Source organism: Giraffa tippelskirchi, chromosome 5 (assembly GCF_054371585.1).
Source record: "Giraffa tippelskirchi isolate mGirTip1 chromosome 5, T2T-mGirTip1v1.2.pri, whole genome shotgun sequence".
In the NCBI taxonomy this organism is placed as follows: Eukaryota; Metazoa; Chordata; class Mammalia; order Artiodactyla; family Giraffidae; genus Giraffa; species Giraffa tippelskirchi.
In genome coordinates this window covers 28,841,034-28,861,738 of record NC_137279.1, presented here as the reverse complement: position 1 = coordinate 28,861,738, position 20,705 = coordinate 28,841,034, and the positions used below count along the sequence as shown (strand labels likewise).

The 20,705-nt window shown below is 55.0% G+C and overlaps 1 protein-coding gene across 4 annotated transcripts in view; it reads right to left on the bottom strand.

Annotated features, from left to right (window-relative positions):
• The window catches only part of PRKCZ (protein kinase C zeta), a 103,141-nt gene extending 82,667 nt beyond the window's left edge, over nt 1-20,474 (bottom strand). For all 4 annotated transcript variants that reach the window (XM_081488381.1, XM_081488382.1, XM_081488383.1 and 1 more), the window contains exons 1-4: nt 20,226-20,474; nt 15,872-15,993; nt 14,878-14,967; nt 14,416-14,466 (exon numbers count right to left, since the gene is read on the bottom strand). In XM_081488381.1, the coding sequence (XP_081344507.1) occupies nt 14,416-14,466; nt 14,878-14,967; nt 15,872-15,993; nt 20,226-20,302 (340 nt within the window). In that variant the 5' untranslated portion in view covers nt 20,303-20,474. The remainder of the gene's footprint in view (nt 1-14,415; nt 14,467-14,877; nt 14,968-15,871; nt 15,994-20,225) is intronic.
• Nucleotides 20,475-20,705: the final 231 nt, after the last annotated feature.

Genomic DNA, 20,705 nt, shown 5'->3' with positions numbered 1-20,705 from the left:
ACACACATGCGAGCAACTCCCGCTCCATCTCCCTCGCCACGCACCCCTCCAGTGCATCCCAAATTCTGTGATTTATCCAAAACAAACGAGTCACCCCCACACCCCCGACTGGCTGCAGAGGGGCCAGTATTTCAAGGGTCCTGCTTCTGGGGGAGGGGTGGCCCTGCCTGAACAGCCTACCATCACCCCAGCACCGTCCACATGGGGGGACCTGCTCCCTGCCAGCCTGGTGGGGGGCTGCCTCCTGCTGCTTTTGTTTTTCACAAAAACATCTTGCAAAATGGACGTCAGAAGAGCACCCACATCCCCCTGTCCCCACCAGTGACTCGCAGCCCCAGCGTCCGCATGTACCTCCCACCATATCAGGACGAAGAAGCAGAGACTCCGCCGCGCTCGCTGCCGACAGCCCAGGGCTGGGTGGAAGAGCCACACTGACACGACCCGCCGTCCACGGGACTGCCGGGGCTGTGGGAGCGCAGCCGCTCTGTGGACAGGGCTCAGGGCGGGGAAACAGGTGCCGGCCACGGCCAGCCTGGGCGGCCCCATCTCGGTAGCTGCCCACACTTGGGCGGCAGCGACGCGGAGCGCAGAGCAGGCAACGCACACGCACACTCGTGCCCAGGCCCTCCGCGGAGGAGCCCAGCAGCAGGACTCCCAGGAGCGAGCGAGCAGGGTCCCCGGGCCAGGGTGTCAGATGAAAACGAGGCTGCTCCCAGAGCCAACCAGCTGCCAGGCCTCGGGCACACACCGTCCATCTCAGGGGGCGCATTTCCTCCCCCACCCCCGCATCGGCCGCATCCCTCACTGGGCAGGCTCTCCTGGGGCTTGTTTTTCCAAAACCTGTCACCCCTCAGTGCTGCTCCCCCCGTGGCTCAGCTAGGAGCTGCGGCAGCCACATCCCTGCCTGGGCCAGCAGCACCAGCGCGCCCATGTCTGGAGCATCCGTGCAGCGGGGAGGCTGTGTCCGGACACAATCACTGCCTGCACGCCACCGGGCAATGCACATTACTCACCGGGCTTTCTTCTCCTGCCTCCTCGGCAGATTCTTTATGCTCTACGGAGCGGTGGGCGTGAAAGAAGGCATCCTCCTTCCGCGAACGCGCGGACGCTGCCCTCTGCTCCCCGTGGGCCCTGACAATAGGCGGGGGGTGCACGCGCCAGGGCAAATGGATATTTAAAGGAAGGCTGGCTGGCCCGACCCCCGCCTCTCACATCCCTGCCTCCTCATGTCTCCAGGCCCGGGTGGTACCCGGCTCCCCGGGGAAGCTGGAGCCGGCAGCTGAGGCACCGACTAAAACATGGCCTGGATGCCGAGGAGCTGACGTCACGGGAGCACAGCGTCTCTGCGTGGAGACGGACCTCAGGAGCCGGGGCAGCAGCTCGGCCTCGGAGCCTCCCAGACTTGGCATCTGTGGGGAACAGACCCAATGGGGCCCCAGCCTGTCGCACGCCAGGCTCGCTGGCCGAGTGGCAGTGGCCCCCGGATTGTGGGTGACCTCTGACCTGCATCTGCAGAGGCCAAGAACGGGTCCAACACAAATGCTCCCAGGTCTCGGGCCCCTGGGTGCCATGGCTGGGAGGAGGGGAAGAGGGAAGTCCTGGTTCTAGTCTGTGAGGTGAACCGGACCTGGGTCGGGAGGTGTCTGGGTGCAGCTGCTGCTCTGAGGGGTGGGGGTAGCAAGGGCAGAAATGAGGGAACCAAGGTCCCAGAGAGATGAGTATTGGGGTGACCAGCCTGGAATCACTCCACTCCAGCCTGAGGCAAGAGGTGGGCCCCCAGCAGGTGGCCTTTGTTGTGCTGGCTATGGCCAGAGCAGACCCCCAGGCCCCGACAGTCACTCTGAGCTTCCCCACGTGACATCTGGTCCTTCCCAGCTTCTCCTTCCAATTCCAAAATCACAAGGGGACTCAGCTGACCTCCCTGGACCCCCAGGAGCATATGCTGACCCTGCCTAGACCCCCACTGCCTGCGCTGACCTATGCATCCAGGATCCACGCTGGGGGCCCAAGAGGTCTGAGAAGCTTCTCCCCCCAACCTCCGGGCAACACCAGGGCTGGGAAGGGGAGCGACCCTTCTGCAATGGGTTCTAGGCAGGTGGCCAGCTCAGGAGTCTCCACTTATCTGTGTTCCCAGCACAGAATCTGGCCAAAGCTCTGGGTTTGAAACCCAGCTCCTTCCCTTACTCTGGCCTAAAGCCACCTGGGAGAGTTGAGTCGTCAGGTGATGGCGTCTGAAACTCACGTGACTTCAGAAGCACCAGTGGAATAGAAGGTCCCCAGAAGACACAAGAAACTGTTCACTCATGACACCTCGTGGGGGCACAGCTCTGTTCCCCATTCACCCCCCCCTTTCTGCATGGGGGCTGATCTCACACAACATGGCACATGAGTGCCCAAGACACAGACCAACATAGTTATTACTGGACCTTTACTGGAAATGTCTGCATCACCCTCAGGCTATCAAACCACAAAATCACAGACCCACCACCTTTACCGGGGGCTTCAACGGGAAACACATCTACCCCGAGTCCAACAGGCAAACCCAAGTAAGGTGAGCTGGATGTCACAGTCACCACCTTCAGCCCACTCTCCTCCAGTCATTCCAAATGTGCGGCTTTGCAGAGCTCTAAAAACTCAGGCTGAACTGGGGGACTGTTCATTTTAATGGCAGCCTATTTTAGATGGAAAAGTAGCTTTTCTAGGTTGCAGATAATTTGAGACAAAGCTGAATGAAACTGGACTTTTAATAAAGCAATACACACACATATAAATACCAGAGAATAACAGGCATCTGTTACCTTGGAAGGATTCAGTGGTAACCAGTCCACTCCTGCCAGCTTGACCCCCCACCCCAAGTGCCCCTTGAGCCCCCCACCCGGGCTGGGTCTAGCTCTTGTCCTCTCATCCGAGGATGCTGGGTGGCCTTGAGCACACGACTACGGGGCAACTTGCTCCCCCTGGCCCACCAGTTGGGGCAGGGGAGGCAGAGAGCTGACCTCACCAGGCACTCAGCCCATTCTCGGAGCCCTTCTAGCTCTCTTATTGCTCACATGGCGCCCGAAGGGGCAGTCACTCCAGACCCTTTCCACAGCAGGGGGAGCTGAGGCACAGAAAGCCACCCCCGCCTGCCCAGAGCTGGAGTCTGGCCCCAGCAGCACAGAAGCACCCTCTTCTGCGGTCTCACAAACACACCTGTGTCCACAGAGCTGACCCCCTGCTTGCCTGGGTGGGTTGTGGCCACGGGAGACTTGCCTCAGCACGGCCTCTCCTGCATGGCTCTGCTCCTGGGTGGGTGTCCAGCATGGCTGGGAAGCACATGAAACTTCAGAGCCAGAGAAGAGACAGACAGCAGTTCTGGGCCCACTGGGCAGGGGCGTGAGTGAAAGGGGTGGGCCCCAGCACGAGCCCCATCCTCCCCTACAGCCCCTGGTAAGGCTGCCCCTTCTTCTGCACCACACCATGGCTCCTGTGGCCCGTGGCTGATCCCACTAGCCCCCACCTGGCCCCACTCCATGGTCACCATTCCTCTGGGCTTCTGGAGAAACCTGCCCAGGTGAGTCTAAGTGAATGTCTCTTCAGCTCCCCCTCCACAGGCTGACCGGCATGTACCTTCTTTAACACCTTGGGCTGTGAAAGCTTCCTTGTGGCTGAAGGAGAAGAGGGAACGGCTTGGGGCTCAGATGCAGGGACAGCAGGGGCAGGCCTGTCACCTCCCCAGCCTCACTGATGAGGAGCTAGAGGGCTTCGAAAGCCCCAAAGGCCAGGACTCATGACAGGTCAGGAAGCCCAGCTCAGTCCTGGGCCACAAGGGCTGGCAGGGGCACAGCTGCGGGCAAAGCCATGGGTCAAACAGCCCCTGACCCCCTCAGACTGCACCTCCAGACCAGAGGGGTAGGGTTGGACAGGGTCCCAGCTCCTCAGGGTCTGACCAGGTACAGTCTCCTTGCCCTGGGCACCAGTTCCAGAGGCCAGCCACCCGGGTGACAAGCAGGGTCCTCTGCAGGGCTGCCTGCCTCCAGGGAGCAGGCTGGAGAGGGGCCGTTCTTCACCAGCCAGTCCACCTGCCATTCAGGGACACCTCCTCACTTGAGCGTGAGGACAGGGCAGGGCCAAGGACACGAAGCACTCAGGCTGCCAGTGCCTGGTTCCCATGGCCTCGAGGGACACCCCCGGCTTTAAGATGGGCTGCAGCGCCACACCCACCCAGGTTCAGCTTTTCTCTGAGACCATTAAGGACTGAGAAGCCCTCCTTTCTGCACCCCTTCCCAGGGGGTCACCTGAACGCTAGCAGTGTCCAAGGCTAGCTCCATGTGACAGGGCCTCTGGCACGACTTCTCCTCCAGGAAGCCTTCCTGGGACCAACGCTCACCACCCACAGGGAAATCCTCAAGTTGACAGAAAGGGCTTCTTTACTGCATTTCTTCTATTCTACTTTGTAAATGCCCCCAGCTATCCTTCAAGACACAGTGAATGACTGCTCACTCCACAGAGGTTGTCAGTGCTCTCAAAACCACGTCTGATTCACAGCTCCATGACCCCATTTTATGAGTCACAGTGGGTCCGTCATCTGCTCACTGGTGGAGCCCCAGCCACCGCCTAGACACTTACCTGATTCCCAGTCGCACACATGCAGCCCATACCTGCCAAGATAGGCCACTTCACCCAACCCCCAGCTGGAGTCAGGTCCCTAGAAAGAGGCCCTATGGAGGAAGGGCTGGCAGGAGTGGCCAATGGGGGTCCAATCACATTGTGGGGAGTGTGGCCGGATGTTAAGGACAGCGGCCATCAGAGGGGCCAACGGGGCAGTGGGCAGCAGGACCCTAGTGTCCTTGGAAGTGGGGCTGAAGGCCTCGGCCATGCTTATCCCCTCCTGGGCCTGCTCCCTGCTGGAGGACCCACAGTCTGTGCACAAGTGGCCAGCATAGGCAATAGGAAAATGTTAAACAGATCTGACTGCATTTAACACAAAAATCAAACATGAATGTCTCCATGTGAGCAGAGGCAGGATGATGCACACAACAGAGGAGCCCCCCCACCCACCAGCCCAGGACGGACAATGCACAGAGGGGCTGACACAAGCCTGCTGGGGACCATGAGGTCACAAAGCCCCTCTGTGCTGCAGCAGCCTCTGCCCAGAGCCAGCAGGTGGCCCTCTCCAGGCCCCTGCAGTGCCACGTCATTCCTGGGCTCCAACAAGCTGCCCAGAGCCACCACTGTCCAGGGGTTCGCCTGGCCCAGGGATGTCACCAGCCAGCTCACCTCTCCCTACAACGACCCAGCCCACCAACCACCAAGACCCCCTTATCCTGCCAGGTGCCCAACCCCTAAAGCCCCAGAAACGTGCTTCCACTTGGTGGCAGGGAGCTGCCCAGCCCCCAGCTGCCATACCAGGGAGCACGGCTCTCTGGCTGAGCCAATGGCCTGTTCACCTCCATTGCCTATACCCTCCAGGCAACACGGGGCTCTACTCACCCAGGAACTGGACGGGAGCCAGACCCCTTTAAAGTGGGCACCTCGCAGGCTCTGCTGACAGTTTATTCTTGTGACGTTTCTACACATACAGACTCGAAAAATTCTCTGTGCTGTGGCCAGAACAAAATTACCAATTCAGTGTTTCAAAAACCTATAATCTCTGCATGAATGTCCACAATACCCGAGATGCAGAAACAACCTAAATGTCCATCAAAGAGTGAATGGATATGTAAGATATAACAAAACACCCAGCGGAATACTATTCAGCCATAAGAAGCAATGACGGTGCAGTCAGACAGGAAACAAATGATGAGATCAAGGGCTTGAACAACACAACAAGCCAAGGAGATGTGGTGGACACACACAGAACCGCTCCCAACAGCAGCACACATGTCCTCAGGTACACAGGGACATTCTCCAAGACAGACCATGTCAGGGCACACAGTTAAGTTGCAATCAAGTTTTAAAGGACAGATATCATACCAACTATCTTCTCCAACCACAGCAGAATCAAGTTAGAAATTAACAACAGGAAAGAAACCTGGAAAATTCACAAATGTGTGGAAATTAAACAACACATTCAAACAACCAATGGATCAAAGAAGAAATCACAAGGGAAATAAGAAAATACTGAGACAAACAAAAACACAGCAGACCAAAACCCAAAGGATATGGAGAAAGCGAAGCTAAGTGGGAAACTGACAGCTATAAAGGTTTTCTTTTAAAAGCAAGAAAGATCTTAGATCAACAGTTTAACTATACAGCTTAAGATCTGAAACTTTGTTGTTGTTCAGTGGCTAGGTTGTGTCTGACTCTTTGCAACCCCACAGACTGCAGCACACCAGGCTTCCCTATCCTTCACCATCTCCCAGTTAGCAGAAGGAAATAATAAAGATCAGAGCAGAGATAAACAAAAGAGAATAGAAAAACAAGGAAAATCAGTGAAACCATTTTTGTTGAAAAGATCAACAAAACTGATCACCTTTCAGCTAGATGGAAAAAAGAAAGGCTCAAATTACTAAAATCAGAAATGAAAGTGGGAACATTACTACTGATTTCACAGAAATAAAAAGGATTATAAGGGAGCACTGTAAACAACTGTATACCAACAAACTGCATAACTGAGACGAAATGCACAAATTTTGTGTTTCCTAGAAACACAGAACCTACCAAGATTAAATCACTAAGAAACAGACAATCTGAATAGACCTGTAACCAGTTAGGTTAGTTGCCGGGCCAACTCATTGGAAAATACCCTGATACTGAGAAAGACTGAGAGTAGGAAGAGAAGGGCGTGACAGAGGATGAGATGGTTGGATGCCATCATTGACTCAATGGACAGGAGGAGTTTGAGTCAACTCCAGAAGACTGAAGGAGAAGGAAGCCTGGCATGCTGCAGTCCATGGGGTTGCAAAGAGTTGGACACAACTGAGCAACTGAACAAGAACAAATAACTAGTAAGGTGAATCAGTAATTAAAAAAATATAATAATCTCCTGACAAAAGACAGTCCTGGACCTGAGAGCTACACTGGTGAATTCTACCAAACATTTAAAGAAGAACTAACACCAATCTTCCTTTTCCAAAAAACTGAAGAGGAAGGAACACCTCTTTATTCCAGAAGGTGGATTTACCCAAATGCTAGAGTCAGACAAAGACATTACAAGAAAAAGAAGACAAAGGACCAAAGAAGACAAAATCCTCAACAAAATAGTAGCAAACCAAATCCAGCAGCATATTAAAAGAACTATATACCATGACCAAGTCAGATTTATTCCTGGAATAAAAAGATGAACAATCAATGTGACAAACCACGTTAATAGAACAAAGGTAAAAAAAAAGATCATTTCAATTGATGCAGAAAAGGCACTTGACAAAGCTGAAAATCCTTTCATGATAAAAACATTCAACAAACTAGGAACAGCAGGTACCTGATCTGTTTTTTTCTCATACTGCCAATTCTGACACCATCTACCTGCAGGCAGCAGCAGATCCCATACATTAAGGGCTGAGTTCTACAAGACTGCCCTCTAACCCAACTACAGACACTAACTGCCAGTCCAGGCTCATGCCTGGGCTTCTGACCCACAGGATCAGTTCAATTCAGTCGCTCAGTTGTGTCCAACTCTTTGCGACCCCATGGACTGCAGCATGCCAGGTTTCCCTGTCCATCACCAACTCCCAGAGCTTGCTCAAACTCATGTCCATCGAGTTGGTGATGCCATCCAACCATCTTATCTTCTGTTGTCCCTTTCTCCTGCCTTCAATCTTTCCCAGCATCAGGGTCTTTTCCAATGAGTCAGCTCTTCGCATCAGGTGGCCAAAGTATTGCAGCTTCAGCATCAGTCCTTCCAATGAACACTCAGGACTTATTTCCTTTAGGATTGACTAGTTTGATCTCCTTGCAGTCCAAGGGCCTCTAAAGAGTCTTCACTACAGTTGATAAGCATCAGTTCTTCGGTGCTCAGCTTTCTTTATGGTCTAACTCTTACATACATACATGACAACTGGAAAAACCATACCTTTGACGAGATGAACCTTTGTCAGCAAAGCAACATCTCTGCTTTTTAATATGCTGTCTAGGTTTGACCTACAGGCTACAGGCTCACAACCCCCTCCTCAATTTGATTAATTTGCTAGAGCAGTGCACAGAACTCAGATTAATTCAGGAACAGCCAGAAGCAAGATGCACCAGGGAGGTGTGAGGCTCTCCAGAGAGTCACTCCCCACAAATCTCCACGTGTTCACAGACTGGAGAGCCTCGGCACCCCATCCTTTTGGGGTTTTATGGAAGCTTCATCACAGAGGCATGAGAGATTAAATCACTGGCCACTGGAGATTACTTCAACCTGCCCCCTGCCTCTCCCTGGAGGTCAAGTTGCTACCCTCTAATCTCTGGGTGTTTCCAGTGACCAGCCCCATCCTGAGGCTATCAGGGGCCCTACCTAGAATCAACTGCTAATGAATGACAAGACATACCTATCACTCATGAGATTCCAAGGGTTTCAGGAGCTCCCTGCCATAAACCAGGGAGGAGGACCATAAACACTTCTTATATCACAGGAGGAAACCACTTCAACACAAGAAAAACTATACACAAAAAACCCATAGGAAACACCACACTCAATGGAGAAAGGATGAAAACTTTTCCTCCAAGAACCAGACAGGGATGCCCAGTATCACCATTTCTATTCAACAAAGTACTAGAGGTTCTAACCAGAGCAATTAGGCAAGAAAAAGAGATAAAAAGCATTATGAACTGAAAAGTAAAATTATCTCTCTTCACATATAATATAGAAAACCCTAAAATTCCAAACAGTGTTAGAACTAATAAACAAATTCACCGAAACAGCTTAACAGCTTGCCACAACTAGAGAAAAGTCCATGCGGCAATGAAGACCCAGCACAGCCAAAAATAAAATTATTTTTAAAAAAGAATAAAATATTTAACAATATTATCTATCAAGGAGGTGATAGATTTGTACACTGAAAACTATAAAACAGTGCTAAAAGAAATTAAATGACATAAATAAGCAGAAAGAGATCTCATGTCTATAGCCCAGAAGATTTAATATTGTTGAGACATCAATAAAACGTTAGTCACTCAGTCACGTCCAACTCTTTGTGACCTCATGGACTATAACCTGCCAGGATCTTTTGTCCATGGGATTCTCTAGGCAAGAATACTGGAGTGGGTTGCCATTTCCTCCTCCAGAAGATCTTCCCCACTCAGAGATCAAACCAGGGTTTCCTGCATTGCAGATGGATTCTTTACAGTCTGAGCCACCAAGGAAGTCCCAATACCACTCACAGTAATCTGAAGAGTCAGTGCACTCCCTACCAAAACCCCAAATTTTTTTGCAGAAAAACATCCTAAAATTCATATGGTATCACAAGGGATCCATAATAGCCAAAACAATCTTGAAAAAGAACAAAGCTGGAAGACGCACACTCTCTGGTTTCAAATATTACTGCAAAGCTACAGTGATCTAAACTGTGGTGCTGCATACAGACAAGACATATGGACCAATGGGCCAGAGCAGAGAGCCCAGAAATAAACCCTCACAAGTTTGGTAAAATGATTTCCAACAAGGGTGCCAGGACCATTCAGTGGGGAAAGGACAGTCTTTTCAACAAATGGTGCTAGGAAAACTGGACGTACACATGTAACAGAACAAAGCCAGAGCTTTACCTAACATCATGTGCAAAAGTCAATTCAAAATGTACCAAAGACCCTAAGAAGAAAACAAAGGATCAAAGCCTCCCCACAGGGGATTTGGCAATGATTTCTTGGGAGGAAAGCTGTGAGAAACCTAGACAGCATATTAAAAAACAGAGATATCACTTTACTGACCAAGGTCCATATAGTCAAAGCTCTGGTTTTCCAGTAGTCATGCACGGATGTGCGAGTTGGACCATAAAGAAGGCTGAGCACCAAAGAATTGATGCTTTTGAACTGTGGTGTTGGAGAAGACTCCTGGGAGTCCCTTGGACAGCAAGGAGATCAGATCAGTCAAAACTCAAGGAAATCAACCCTAAATGTTCATTGGAAGGACTGAAGCTAAAGCTCCAATACTTTGGCCATCTGATGCAAAGAATCGACTCATTAGAAAAGACCCTGATCCTGGGAAAGACTGAGGGCAGGAGGAGAAGGGGGCGAAAGAGGATGAGATGGTTGGATAGCATCGCAGATTCAAGGGACATGAGCTTGAGCAAACTCTAGGAGATAGTGAAGGACAGGGAAGCCTGGTGTGCCTCAGTCCATGGGGTTGCAAACAGTCCAACACAACTTATTGACTAAACAACAACAGCAAAACATGCAACAAACGAAGAAACAAACTGGAGTTCATGAAAACTTTATAATTTTGTCACCACAAATGAAGTAGGGAAAAAAACCTCAGAATATGAGAAAATACTTGCAAATTGTGTATCTGATATGCTGAGTAGGTAGAGAACTTCCAAAACTTAACAACAAAACAATCCAGTTAAAAGTGGGCAAAAAACTTGAGTAGACATTTCTCCAAAGAAATGGCCAACAAGAACTAAAAAGATGCTGACTATCACTGACCATCAGGGAAACAAAAATCAAAATCACAATGAGACACCACCTAACATCCATCAGGAAGGATACCATCAACAAAACAGAAAACAACAAGCACTGGGGAAGAACTATGCTGGTGGTCCAGTGGCTAAGACTTCACGATCCCAACACAGGAGGCCCAGATTCCATCTCCCATCAGGGAATTGGATCCCACATGCCGCAACAAAGGGTTTACATGCCCCAGCTATAACAAGAGATTCCATGTTGCACAAGGAAGGTCTCAAGGGCAGCAACAAAGATCCTGCACAGCCCAGAAAGACTAGTGTCAGAAACAGATGAGCACTGGTGAAAACAGGGGGCAAGGAGAGCCAATGTGTACACTACTGGTGGGATGGAAGATGGTACTGCCACCATAGACAACAGTACAGCAATTGCTCAAAAAATTAAATAGAACCAGCATTGCTGTTTAGTCGCTAAGTCATGTCCGACTCTTTGCAGCCTTGTGGAGTACAGCATGCCAGGCTTCCCTGTCCTTCCCATCTCCCGGAGTTTGCTCAAATTCATGTCCATTGAGTCAGTGATGCCATCCAACCATTTCATCCTCTAACCTAGCAATTCCATTTGCGCATATATACCCAAAAGAACTGAGAGCAGAGTCTCAAGGAGATATCTGCACACCTGTGTTCACAGCAGAGTAGCTAAAACAGAAAGTAACCCAGGTGTTCATGATCAGATGACAGATAAACGGACTGTAGTCTGTCCATACAACGGAATATGTGTAAGCATTAAAAAGTGAGGAGCATCTAATACCTGCTCCAGCACAAATAAACCCTGAGAACATGATGCTGAATGAAACAAGCCAGATGCAAAAGAAAAAAATCCTGTGTGATCCCACTTCTAGGAGGTCCCTGGAGTCAAAATCATAGAAACAGAAAGTGGGAGGGTGGGGGCCAGGGGCTGGGGGTGGGGTGGGGAGTGAGTGTTTCATGGGGACAGAGCTTCGGTTTGGGAAGATGAGAAAGTTCTGGAGATGATGGGGGGATGGTTGCACAACAATGTGAATTTAGTTAATATCAACAAACTGTATACTTAAAAATAGTTAAGATGGTAAATTTACTTTACATATACTTCATCATGGTAATAAAAATTGGAAAAAAAAAAGGAATGAAGTTCTGATGCACGTTACGACATGGATGAACTTCAGAAATATCACGCTAAGTGAAAGAAGCCATCACAAAAGACCACGTATCATACATTCTGCTCTGGGCAATGTCTACACCAGGTGACTCCGTACAGATGGTGCAGTCTGCTGGCCGTCAGGGGGTGCACAGAGGAGCTGTGAAGGCTCGTGGGCTCAAGTTTTTCTTCCCAAACGTGTTTCAGAAGCAGACAGAGGTGGTGGACTTACTAAATGCCATCGAATTTGTTCAAAGTGGTTAAAATAGTAAGTTTTATGTTAGGTGTGCTTTGCACAATTTTTTAAAAACCCAAGAGAATCGATTAAATTCAGGCTTTGGACGTGCACAGAAGGGGCTTTGCTGCCAGGAACACAGGCCTGGCAGGTGCGACGCGGCCCTTCCGGTTGAATGCGCCCAGGCGTCCCTGCAGCTGCATCTCTGTAGCATGTCCTTCTCCAGCCACGGCTTGTCACACCATCAGCCCTCCACATGGGGTCCTGACCGGATCGTGGCTGCCACTGATCTCACCAGCCTGACCCTTCTCACTGGCCACAGCCTTGGCAGTGAACACAGACACAGGTGCTAGAGTCGCACCCATAGCTGGGCCATGGTGGGACCAGTAGGAGTTGTCCTGACTGCCCAAGGGGACCAGTGTGGGCCATCCTGACTGCCCGAGGGCAGCATCACAATGGAGTCGCACGAGCAGAACGCGGAGGAGATGCCAACTCTCACTCTCTGTCCACTTTCCTCTCTACCCACCCCCCCACCCCATCCCCTGCAGCACTGCTGGAATGTTCCAACAACACTGAGGGGCCTGGAGCCTCGGAGCCGCCCCGGGTGAGCATCTCAAGGACCTGCTGGCGAGCTGAGACGGCACCACATTCCCCGAATTCCCACATAGGGACATGGCCCTGCCCACACGTTATCCCATGTCAACCTCCAGCAGAGACCCCGTGACCCCAGGAGGGTGCTTGAGTGCAGCCCACACTGCCATCCCCTAGGTGAGACCCCGGATGGGGCAGCATCCACATGAGGATCAAGCCAGGAGGGCACCAAGTTGGGGACAGAAACGGCAGACTTGAGCCCTCAGGCAGCACAGCCAGGGCCCTGGGCTAAGCCAACGGCTGACTCCTGCCTCGGGGATGCTGAGACGCAGAGGTGCTGGGTGTCCCTGTACCCCGGGCCAGCTCTGGCTGCTGGAGATGGCTCTGGTCAGACAGACAGCCAGCCCATCACTGTGGCTGAGAGTCGCCCACAGAGCACAGTGGAGGGGACCTCGTTTCCAACAGAAACATCTCTCATTTTACCTTTCCGTGTGTCTGAAAACACAACTGAGCTCTCCCAAGTGTGACGCGGCCCCTTCCAGGAGATGTGGGCACCCGGGCAAGAGGTCAGGCAGGGGCAGCCACATGGGGATGAGGACCCGAAGCCCCTGTGCAGCCCACCCATCTCTGAGCTGCCCACGAACAGGCTCCTCTCTGGCCACCCATCCCACCCCTCAAGGTCCTGCTTTGACCACATCCCTGCAGGTTCAAGTGTACTCACAGCAAAACTGCACATGTGCACAGGTGCCTCCCATCAGCCCCTCCCACCCTGGCTGGAAAGTCTCACCTGCAGGACTGGCTACTGCCCCCCACTCCCACTTCTCAGGGAGACTACCAGGCCTCAGATCTCCAGGCCCCCTCCCTCTGCCGCCTCTAGCTTTATTTACCATAGTCTGACAACAGCTGGGAGCTCCTAGGGCTCCTCACATTGCCCCCCCAAAACTGCCCCTCACATCCATCCCCATGACCATCACTGGGGCAGCACCTCCTGCCAGCTCCTGGGCTGCTCCAGCCTCTTCAGGCTGCCTGTTCCCCTCCTGCCAGGATTCCACAATCAAGATGTTTCCCAGCCTTGCTGGTGCTCCTTCAGGGTCCCCTGTTCTCCTCGTGGGACCCCAGGCCAGCCCTGTTCATCAGCCACTCCGACCCTTGGCCTCAACAGCCCCCAAACCTCTCTGCAGCCCTGATTTCTCCCCTAAATCCAGGACTCACACACTCAAGGGCCCACTGAACATCTCTGGGTGCACACAAACTCAGCCCGGCCTCTGCTGAAATCTGCTCCCACTCTTGCGGCATTGCTGCACCCAGACCCCACCCTGGACCCCTGCCGGGAAAGGGGCTAAGTCCCCTGGCACCATGGCATGCCCTCAGCCCTATGCCAAGTGCCAAGCACAGTCCTATAAGCTTCTCCATGCCCCAGTCAGTGGAGACTGTCCTGAAGGACAAGGTGGACCAAACTGCCCAGGGTCAGAGGCTTCTGGGGTGTGGTCAGAAGCTCTTCTCTGACCTACTGCCCCTGGGACCTCACCTTCAACCCACAGACCTTCAGCGAAGGAGAATGGGGCCAGTATGGGCAGGGACAGCACACAGGAGCCGCATCTAGCCGTCCCAGCCAGGGTCCTGCCTGCCTGGGGAGGTCAGGGTGTTTCCAGGATGTTTCCTCATGGTACCGCTGGCCAAGCCGACACCCTGTCCAATGGTGGCACTGGTATCTGAACACATTCAGCCAAGGGCAGGGGTGCCAGTGAGAACTCCTCGTGAGGCCACACCAGCTGCCCACTCTGCCCTCACACACTTCACGAGGAGCACTGAGCCCCAGGCCACTAGGCTCCCCTCCTCCCCAGCGTATTGGACACGGCAACCCATAACCAGGACATGCGTCGCAGGAGGAGGGTACTCACTGTCTTCTCCGGGACAGGGCATGCCTGGCTCCTTGGGGATGCTGGGGAAAACTGCATGCAGAGAAAGCCAGAGAGAGAGCAAAGGTCAGTGACCACCGTGGCCTCACAAGGAACCCTGCACTGAGTCTAACTGCCTGTGGAGCCCCATGGCCTGCTCTTCCCAGGTGATTATTAAGGCAAAACCTTGGAAACCCTGCACATGGATGGGCAGTGAGGGCCGACCACCAGAACCTAGGCTTCTGTGTCCAGTGAGAGGACACCTTACTGACACCTGACAAATAAGAGCAGTTTTTATCTGGGATAATATGACCTAAGAGCATAAAATGAAACCAAATTGCTTCCTGTTCCACATTCTTAAATCCTCTGCATCCTAAGATCTTAAACTATGATCTGTGTGGCTTCAGGTCTGACAAAGCGCCAAGTGCCCACCCCCAACCCGACTGCCCACTGGCCGGCACTGACCGTGAAGGGTGAGCCCTTCGTCCTTGTGCTGACAGGACAGGCGGAAGGCCTCCTCCAGCTCCATCTGGGAGGACACAGTGCAGGGGTCACCTACAAGAGACACAGCTGAGGCCACTACAGGCCCAAAGCAAACGGGTTCAAGGTGGTGGGCACACAACTTTGGGAGGGCAAAGTGTTGCTGCTGGTGACCAGCCTCCCAGGGCACAGTTGGCCAGTCCCAGGGTGAATCATCCCCCCACCCAAAGGCCCACGTCAGAACCAACGAGCCCCAGAATGGCAATGAATTCACCCACAGCTCCACATGGGGAGCCAAGCCAGGCAGGTTTACTGGCCTGGGAGAGAGTGAGCCCTAGACTGGAACGAAGGGCTCTTTGTCTACTGAGGCTGGACAGGAGCACAGATGCTTGGACAGGCAGAGCCAGGACAGCGTGGCCTGGCTTCAGCGGGAAGGGGCGTGGCCAGAGGTCTGCCTGTCCCCACCCTCCCCCACTCCCATGTCCAGGCTGAGAGCTGCTGGGCAAGCTCTCCTGAACTGTCTTCCAAACCCTCCACTTTCTCAGACGTGTGTTTGGCTACAGGAAAGGAGAGAGGGAGAGGAAAAGAGTGGTGGACCCTAGGGCGCTGGCTGCCCTCCCCTCCCCACTTCCCTGAGAAACCACAGCTCAGCTGGAAAATCACCCACCAGAAAAACCCAGAACGTGAGGAAGTGGGTCAGGAAGGTCAGGACCCACACAAGGTGGGGGGGACTCCTGCAGCTCTCCCTGGGGCCCAGCACCAGAGCTGGCCTTGAGAGGGGATGGCCACCCCCAAGGGACCCTCACCCTCACCCCCACCCCCTGGTCACTTCGTGACCTGCCACGGCCTCTTCCCCAGAAACAGGAAACTAGTTAATTTGAATCAGTCCTTAACCCCAGGGCTGTCCACCACCCCAGGGAAGGGGCCGCGCCCAGATTTAGAGAGCCACTGCCCGACCACCACAGCCCCCCAGGCCCACCTTCACTGTCCACCCACTTAAGGGTGAGCGGGTGGCCCGGGTGCAGCCGGCACATCTCCCGCACTTCTGTGCAGAGCTCGTTGAAGGTGGTGGCGGAGTCCAGGCTGGTGATGAGGAGGTCCCTGGGCAGAGAGGACACACAGGTCTCACCAGGGAGCATGTTTAAGTCACATGAGATACTGATGATCAATTAACCAAGTTGTTGATCAAATACAGGAAGCTGTGTTGTCCCCAAGAGTATGACAGCTCCCCCCAACCCCGGAACCACGGCCCACAGGGCACGTGAATTACACCTTGAGGGCCCTGGTGCAGAAACACCCATCCCGGCACCTGAACGTGCCTCCGAGGGGCAGAAGGACAGGGTAAGGGGCAGTCACCCAGGAGGGGTGGGCGCAGCTGGACACAGACTGTTCAGTTCAAGCCCACAGACCTCATTACACCATCCCACTACCTCAATGGTGCCAACAGGGCCACATGGTATCCAGGGCGTGGGACCTTTTGAGAGGTGGGAAGTGGTGGGGGGTATGGGAAAGGGGAATAACTTATTACCCCAATACCACAGCCTCTTGACCCTGGAGGGACCATTCGACAACTGCCTTTGGTAGGGCCACAACATAATTCCAGACCCAGTTTGTTGGCAAAACCAAGTCCCAGAATGCCACTGCTGTTTATCTTTTCATCCACATTTGGGATATAAAAGCTGGATGGTTGAAGACAGCCCAGGGATTCATGGTCAGCCTTTGAGGATAGCCCTTAGAGGTGAGGCAAGTCAGCACCAGGGAACACTTGACTCCCTAGGACAGGGAGGGAGGGGTGTTCCCCCCCTACCCATGCACTGTCCCCACATCACCTACCACCCAAAGCAGGACTGGTGCTGACATAGGTAAACGTACGTCTGCTGAGACTCTGAGCAGGAATCACACAAGATACACTGAAGTTAGGGGAAAGTTTATCCACATCTGACACCACAAGGGTGGGAGCCTCTGAAAAAAGTTTTGAAACACCCCCAACAAGAGAAACACAGGGTCCGCTGAGCATTAACACCACTGGCTTCTGAACTCCATCAAATGTGTGTTGACAGAGCATCTCGGTCCACCAGGTAACAAACCCAGGGCCACCAGGATCCAGGATCCATCTGCTGGGTGCCCATGGCAGCCAGTGTCCAGCCCATGGCTCACTCCCGAGGGGGTGGGGGGACACAGTTGGAACCCACCCCATCTGCTCAGACACTCAGCGCCCACCCCAGGGCCCCAAGCTCACCACAGACTGTGGCATCTTGGCAAATGGGAAGACTGAGGCATAGAGGGCTCATCAGTGGGGACCCCAGAGACCAAGCCCTCCCACGCCCACCACAACTCCCAGACCTCGTACCCGTGCCGCCTGGCACACTCATCAGTCCCCTTGCCACAGGGAGCTCTGGAACTGAGTCTGCCACCCCATTGCCTGATCTGTCCCTGCCCCACGACCCTCCTCCACAGTTCCACCCCCAGGTGGCAGCTAGTCCCCCCGCCCCATGCTTCAGGGCCTAGAGGTCAGGTGGATGGCTTCCCAGTGGTTTGGAGGCAACCGACACCAGGCTGGACCCCTGGGCTCTGAGCTCATCAGCCAGTGACAGCACTTTAGCTCTTCCCTCCATCACACAACCTGAGCACAGTGGGGAAAGGTTGTCCCACTCCCTGACCAGACCTCTGACCACCACCCCGAGCATCACCCCAAACCGGAATCAGGCAGCCTCTCTGAGCAAACAGCTCAGACAGAGCCCTGGGCAGGGGCAGCACTCGCGGGGCCACCCAAGCCTCACACACAGCACAGGCTCTGAGTGTGGCCTGCACTGGAGAGAAGATCCAGCCAGGTCGTTTCTGCGATCTCAGAAAACCAGGCAGAACCGGGTCTCCAAACCCAGCACACATCACCTGGAAACCCACCAAAACACAGAATGCCCCTGAGACTCCAGTGACCACATCCTCCAAAGGCCCCATTGGCGAGGGGGTGACCCTGATCTCAAGCCTCCAGAGGGCCTGGGGAGGAGAGGTGATGGGAAAGGGCGATTGCAGAAGCCATTTTGGGGGGGCCCTGAAGACCCCTATTTTTAACAATAGTGTCTCCAGTGTATCTGACCCTCAGCTCCAGGCCCGGGTGCTTAAACAGAACCTCCCTCCATGGGCTGCAGCGCAGGGACAAAATTTCACTTGGACCTCGGGGTTTGGATAAATGAGCGAGGATTCTGGTGGACACTTTCTGGAGCCAGTGTCAGGTCTACCATCCCTGAGGACTAAGTTTCCCAACCCAGGCCCCTCCCCAGGCGACAGCACAGAGCCTTTAGGAAAAGCACTGGGAGAAGAGAGGAGCTCAGACAGAGAAGGGACAGTCAGCCTGGGGCAGAAACCAGAAAGGTGGACGCAGAAGGAGGGAGGAGGCATAAAGAGATGGGAGCCTCAGTGGGGAGGAAAGAAGAGGAATGAAGAGGGGGAGGGGAGGAAAGGGGGGGCTGGGGAGGAGAGAGGAAGGGGTGCAGGTTGGAAGGGGAAGAAGAGGGAAGAGTGTAGGGTGTGGCCTCATCTCCAGGAAACCAGACTCAACAGGTCACATTTCCCAAGGTAACCAAAGCCCTTTCCAGGGGCCTGAGCTTGGTGGGGCGGGGAGGGGAGGGGAAGCTAAACAGGCTGCTCGGCCAGCACTCCCAGGGACTCCCAGAGCTCTGCCCAGACACTGGCTGAGTCCACCTCCCCCTCCCCTCCCCGGAAGCTGTGCCGACTGGAATTCGACCCCGGGTGGAGGGCTGGGGGTCTGGTTCCCACCTGCCCTCTGGCCTCTCTGGGTGTGGACTTCCTCTGGCTAAGGATCGGCTCTGATTTTCACAGTCACTCACTAGTTGCCCAATCCCATGGTTCCTGACAGGAAAGAGGACTGTCTGATGTATGACTGCCACTCCTCCCTCTTGGACAAGCTGAGGCCCGAGGCCTGAACTCGGCTGACACCTCACCAGCTTCAGTCTGCAGTCCACCTTGACAGGCCAGAAGATACGACCCCTCAACCTCTTCAGGTGAGATGGCCAGTCATTCCCCCCACAAATCTTCATTCTCCAAGGTACCGCCACCAATTCCCCTCCCACGACCCCACCCCACCCCACCCCCATGGTCCCAAGGTGGTCAGGCTAAGGACAGCAGAGGGGGCAGGCACAGCCTGACCGACACCCCAAATGAGGTGTGCTCACCAGGTCAAGAGCTGGGGCTCCCCAGGCCCTACAGCCGAAACCACCAGGTTCAACTGTAGGTGGCATTCAGCTTCCCCATCCCCCAACCCCGCAGAGGTGACCCCTGGGGGCAGCCGGCCGGATTTGGGGGCTCTTGGAGACCAACAAGAGGGGAAAACTGCAGCAGCCAAATAGCCTCATTCTCCTCCAGTCTCTGCGTGCACAGCGCTGCCGGCCGCAGCCTCCTCCAGCCCATCAGGGCTGTCCAGCGGCCAAGAATCCAGGGAGCGCTCCCGGGGCCGGTCCAGGGGTCTGGCCACTGACCCCTGTGGACGCCGGTTCGCCCCATTTCACAGGGAGGCAGGTCGAATCTAGAGCACCGAGTGCGGACGGTCACAGGGCCCCAGGCCCTCCAGGTGCCCTCCATTCGCGAGACCCCCACGGCTCACTGCACCTGCCCTTCTCCCGCACGTGAAGTGGTCTTAAACTGAGACATCTGGTCGGGAAAATTGGGAAAAGTTTAGAAACCTTCTGCTTTTAAAACCTGCCAGCAGTCTTCACAATTTGACAAAAACTTTCTTCCTTACAGGTTGTGGCCTTAACATACTGGCCAACTTCCCAGGAAGAATGTCAACATGGGGGCCCGGAGACTCGGAGAGTCTCAAGGTGCCCGTCTTCCGTGCCACGGGCCCTCCGGGCAAGTTCCAGCCCAGGACAATCCCGTCGGGGCGGGGAGAGAGACGCTGACCCGAGAGGCAGCGGCGCTCGCAACTGGGCCGGCGACTCCAAGCCGGGGTCGGGGCGGGGTGGGGGTGCGGGCGGGTGCAGGCTGACCCAGCCCTGCCCGCAAGCTTTCCCGTCTGTGAAGTACAAGTGAGGCCGGTGCGCCAGCATCGCTCGGGGCAGTCTCTAAGCGCTGGCGCGTCCAAAGCTCCCGGGAACCCCTGGGCCCGGAGGGGCCTCTCTGTCCCCGCCTTCCCGCGCCACCGCCCGCTGCCCCCAAACCTCGGCCTCCCGAAGCGCAGGCAGCACGGTCCCCGACGGCCAGCGCGGTCGAGGGCAGCTTCCTGCGCCCGGCTCTGCACTCGGCCGCGCCGCCTCGACTAGCACGCCCCCCGCCCTGGCCGAGCCCCGCCGTCGGGCGCTCGCGCTCACGCTCACCCGCTGTAGTGCGCCTTTAGGCGGACGCGGCCGCGGCCGCCGCTCCCGTCCATCTTGGGGCCCGTCCGGCTGGGCATGGCGCGCTCCGCCGGTCGCCGTCAGCGCCGCGCCCCGGACGCTCGGGCCATGGCGCAGGGCCCCAGCGGCCGAGCCGGGTCGCAGGTGGGGCAGACGGCGGAACGCGGAAGGGAGCGCGCGGCGCACGGACCGAGAGACACGGGTCCAGCCAACTCTAGAGAACTTGGCGGCGGGCGGGGCGGGGAGGGGCGGGGGCGCGGCCGGCGGGCGCGCGCGGGGGGGGGCGCGCACGGAGTCCAGCGTCAGGCCTCGCGGGGGCGGGGGGGTGTCTGAACATGGCCGACCCGAGGCCCCGCCGGCGGCCAATCGGCGGGGCGGGCGGTCCCGGGGCGGGGGCGGTGGCACCTGCGGCCAATGAGGGCGAGGCGGGGCCGCCACCTGGGCCAATCCTCGGGGGACCCC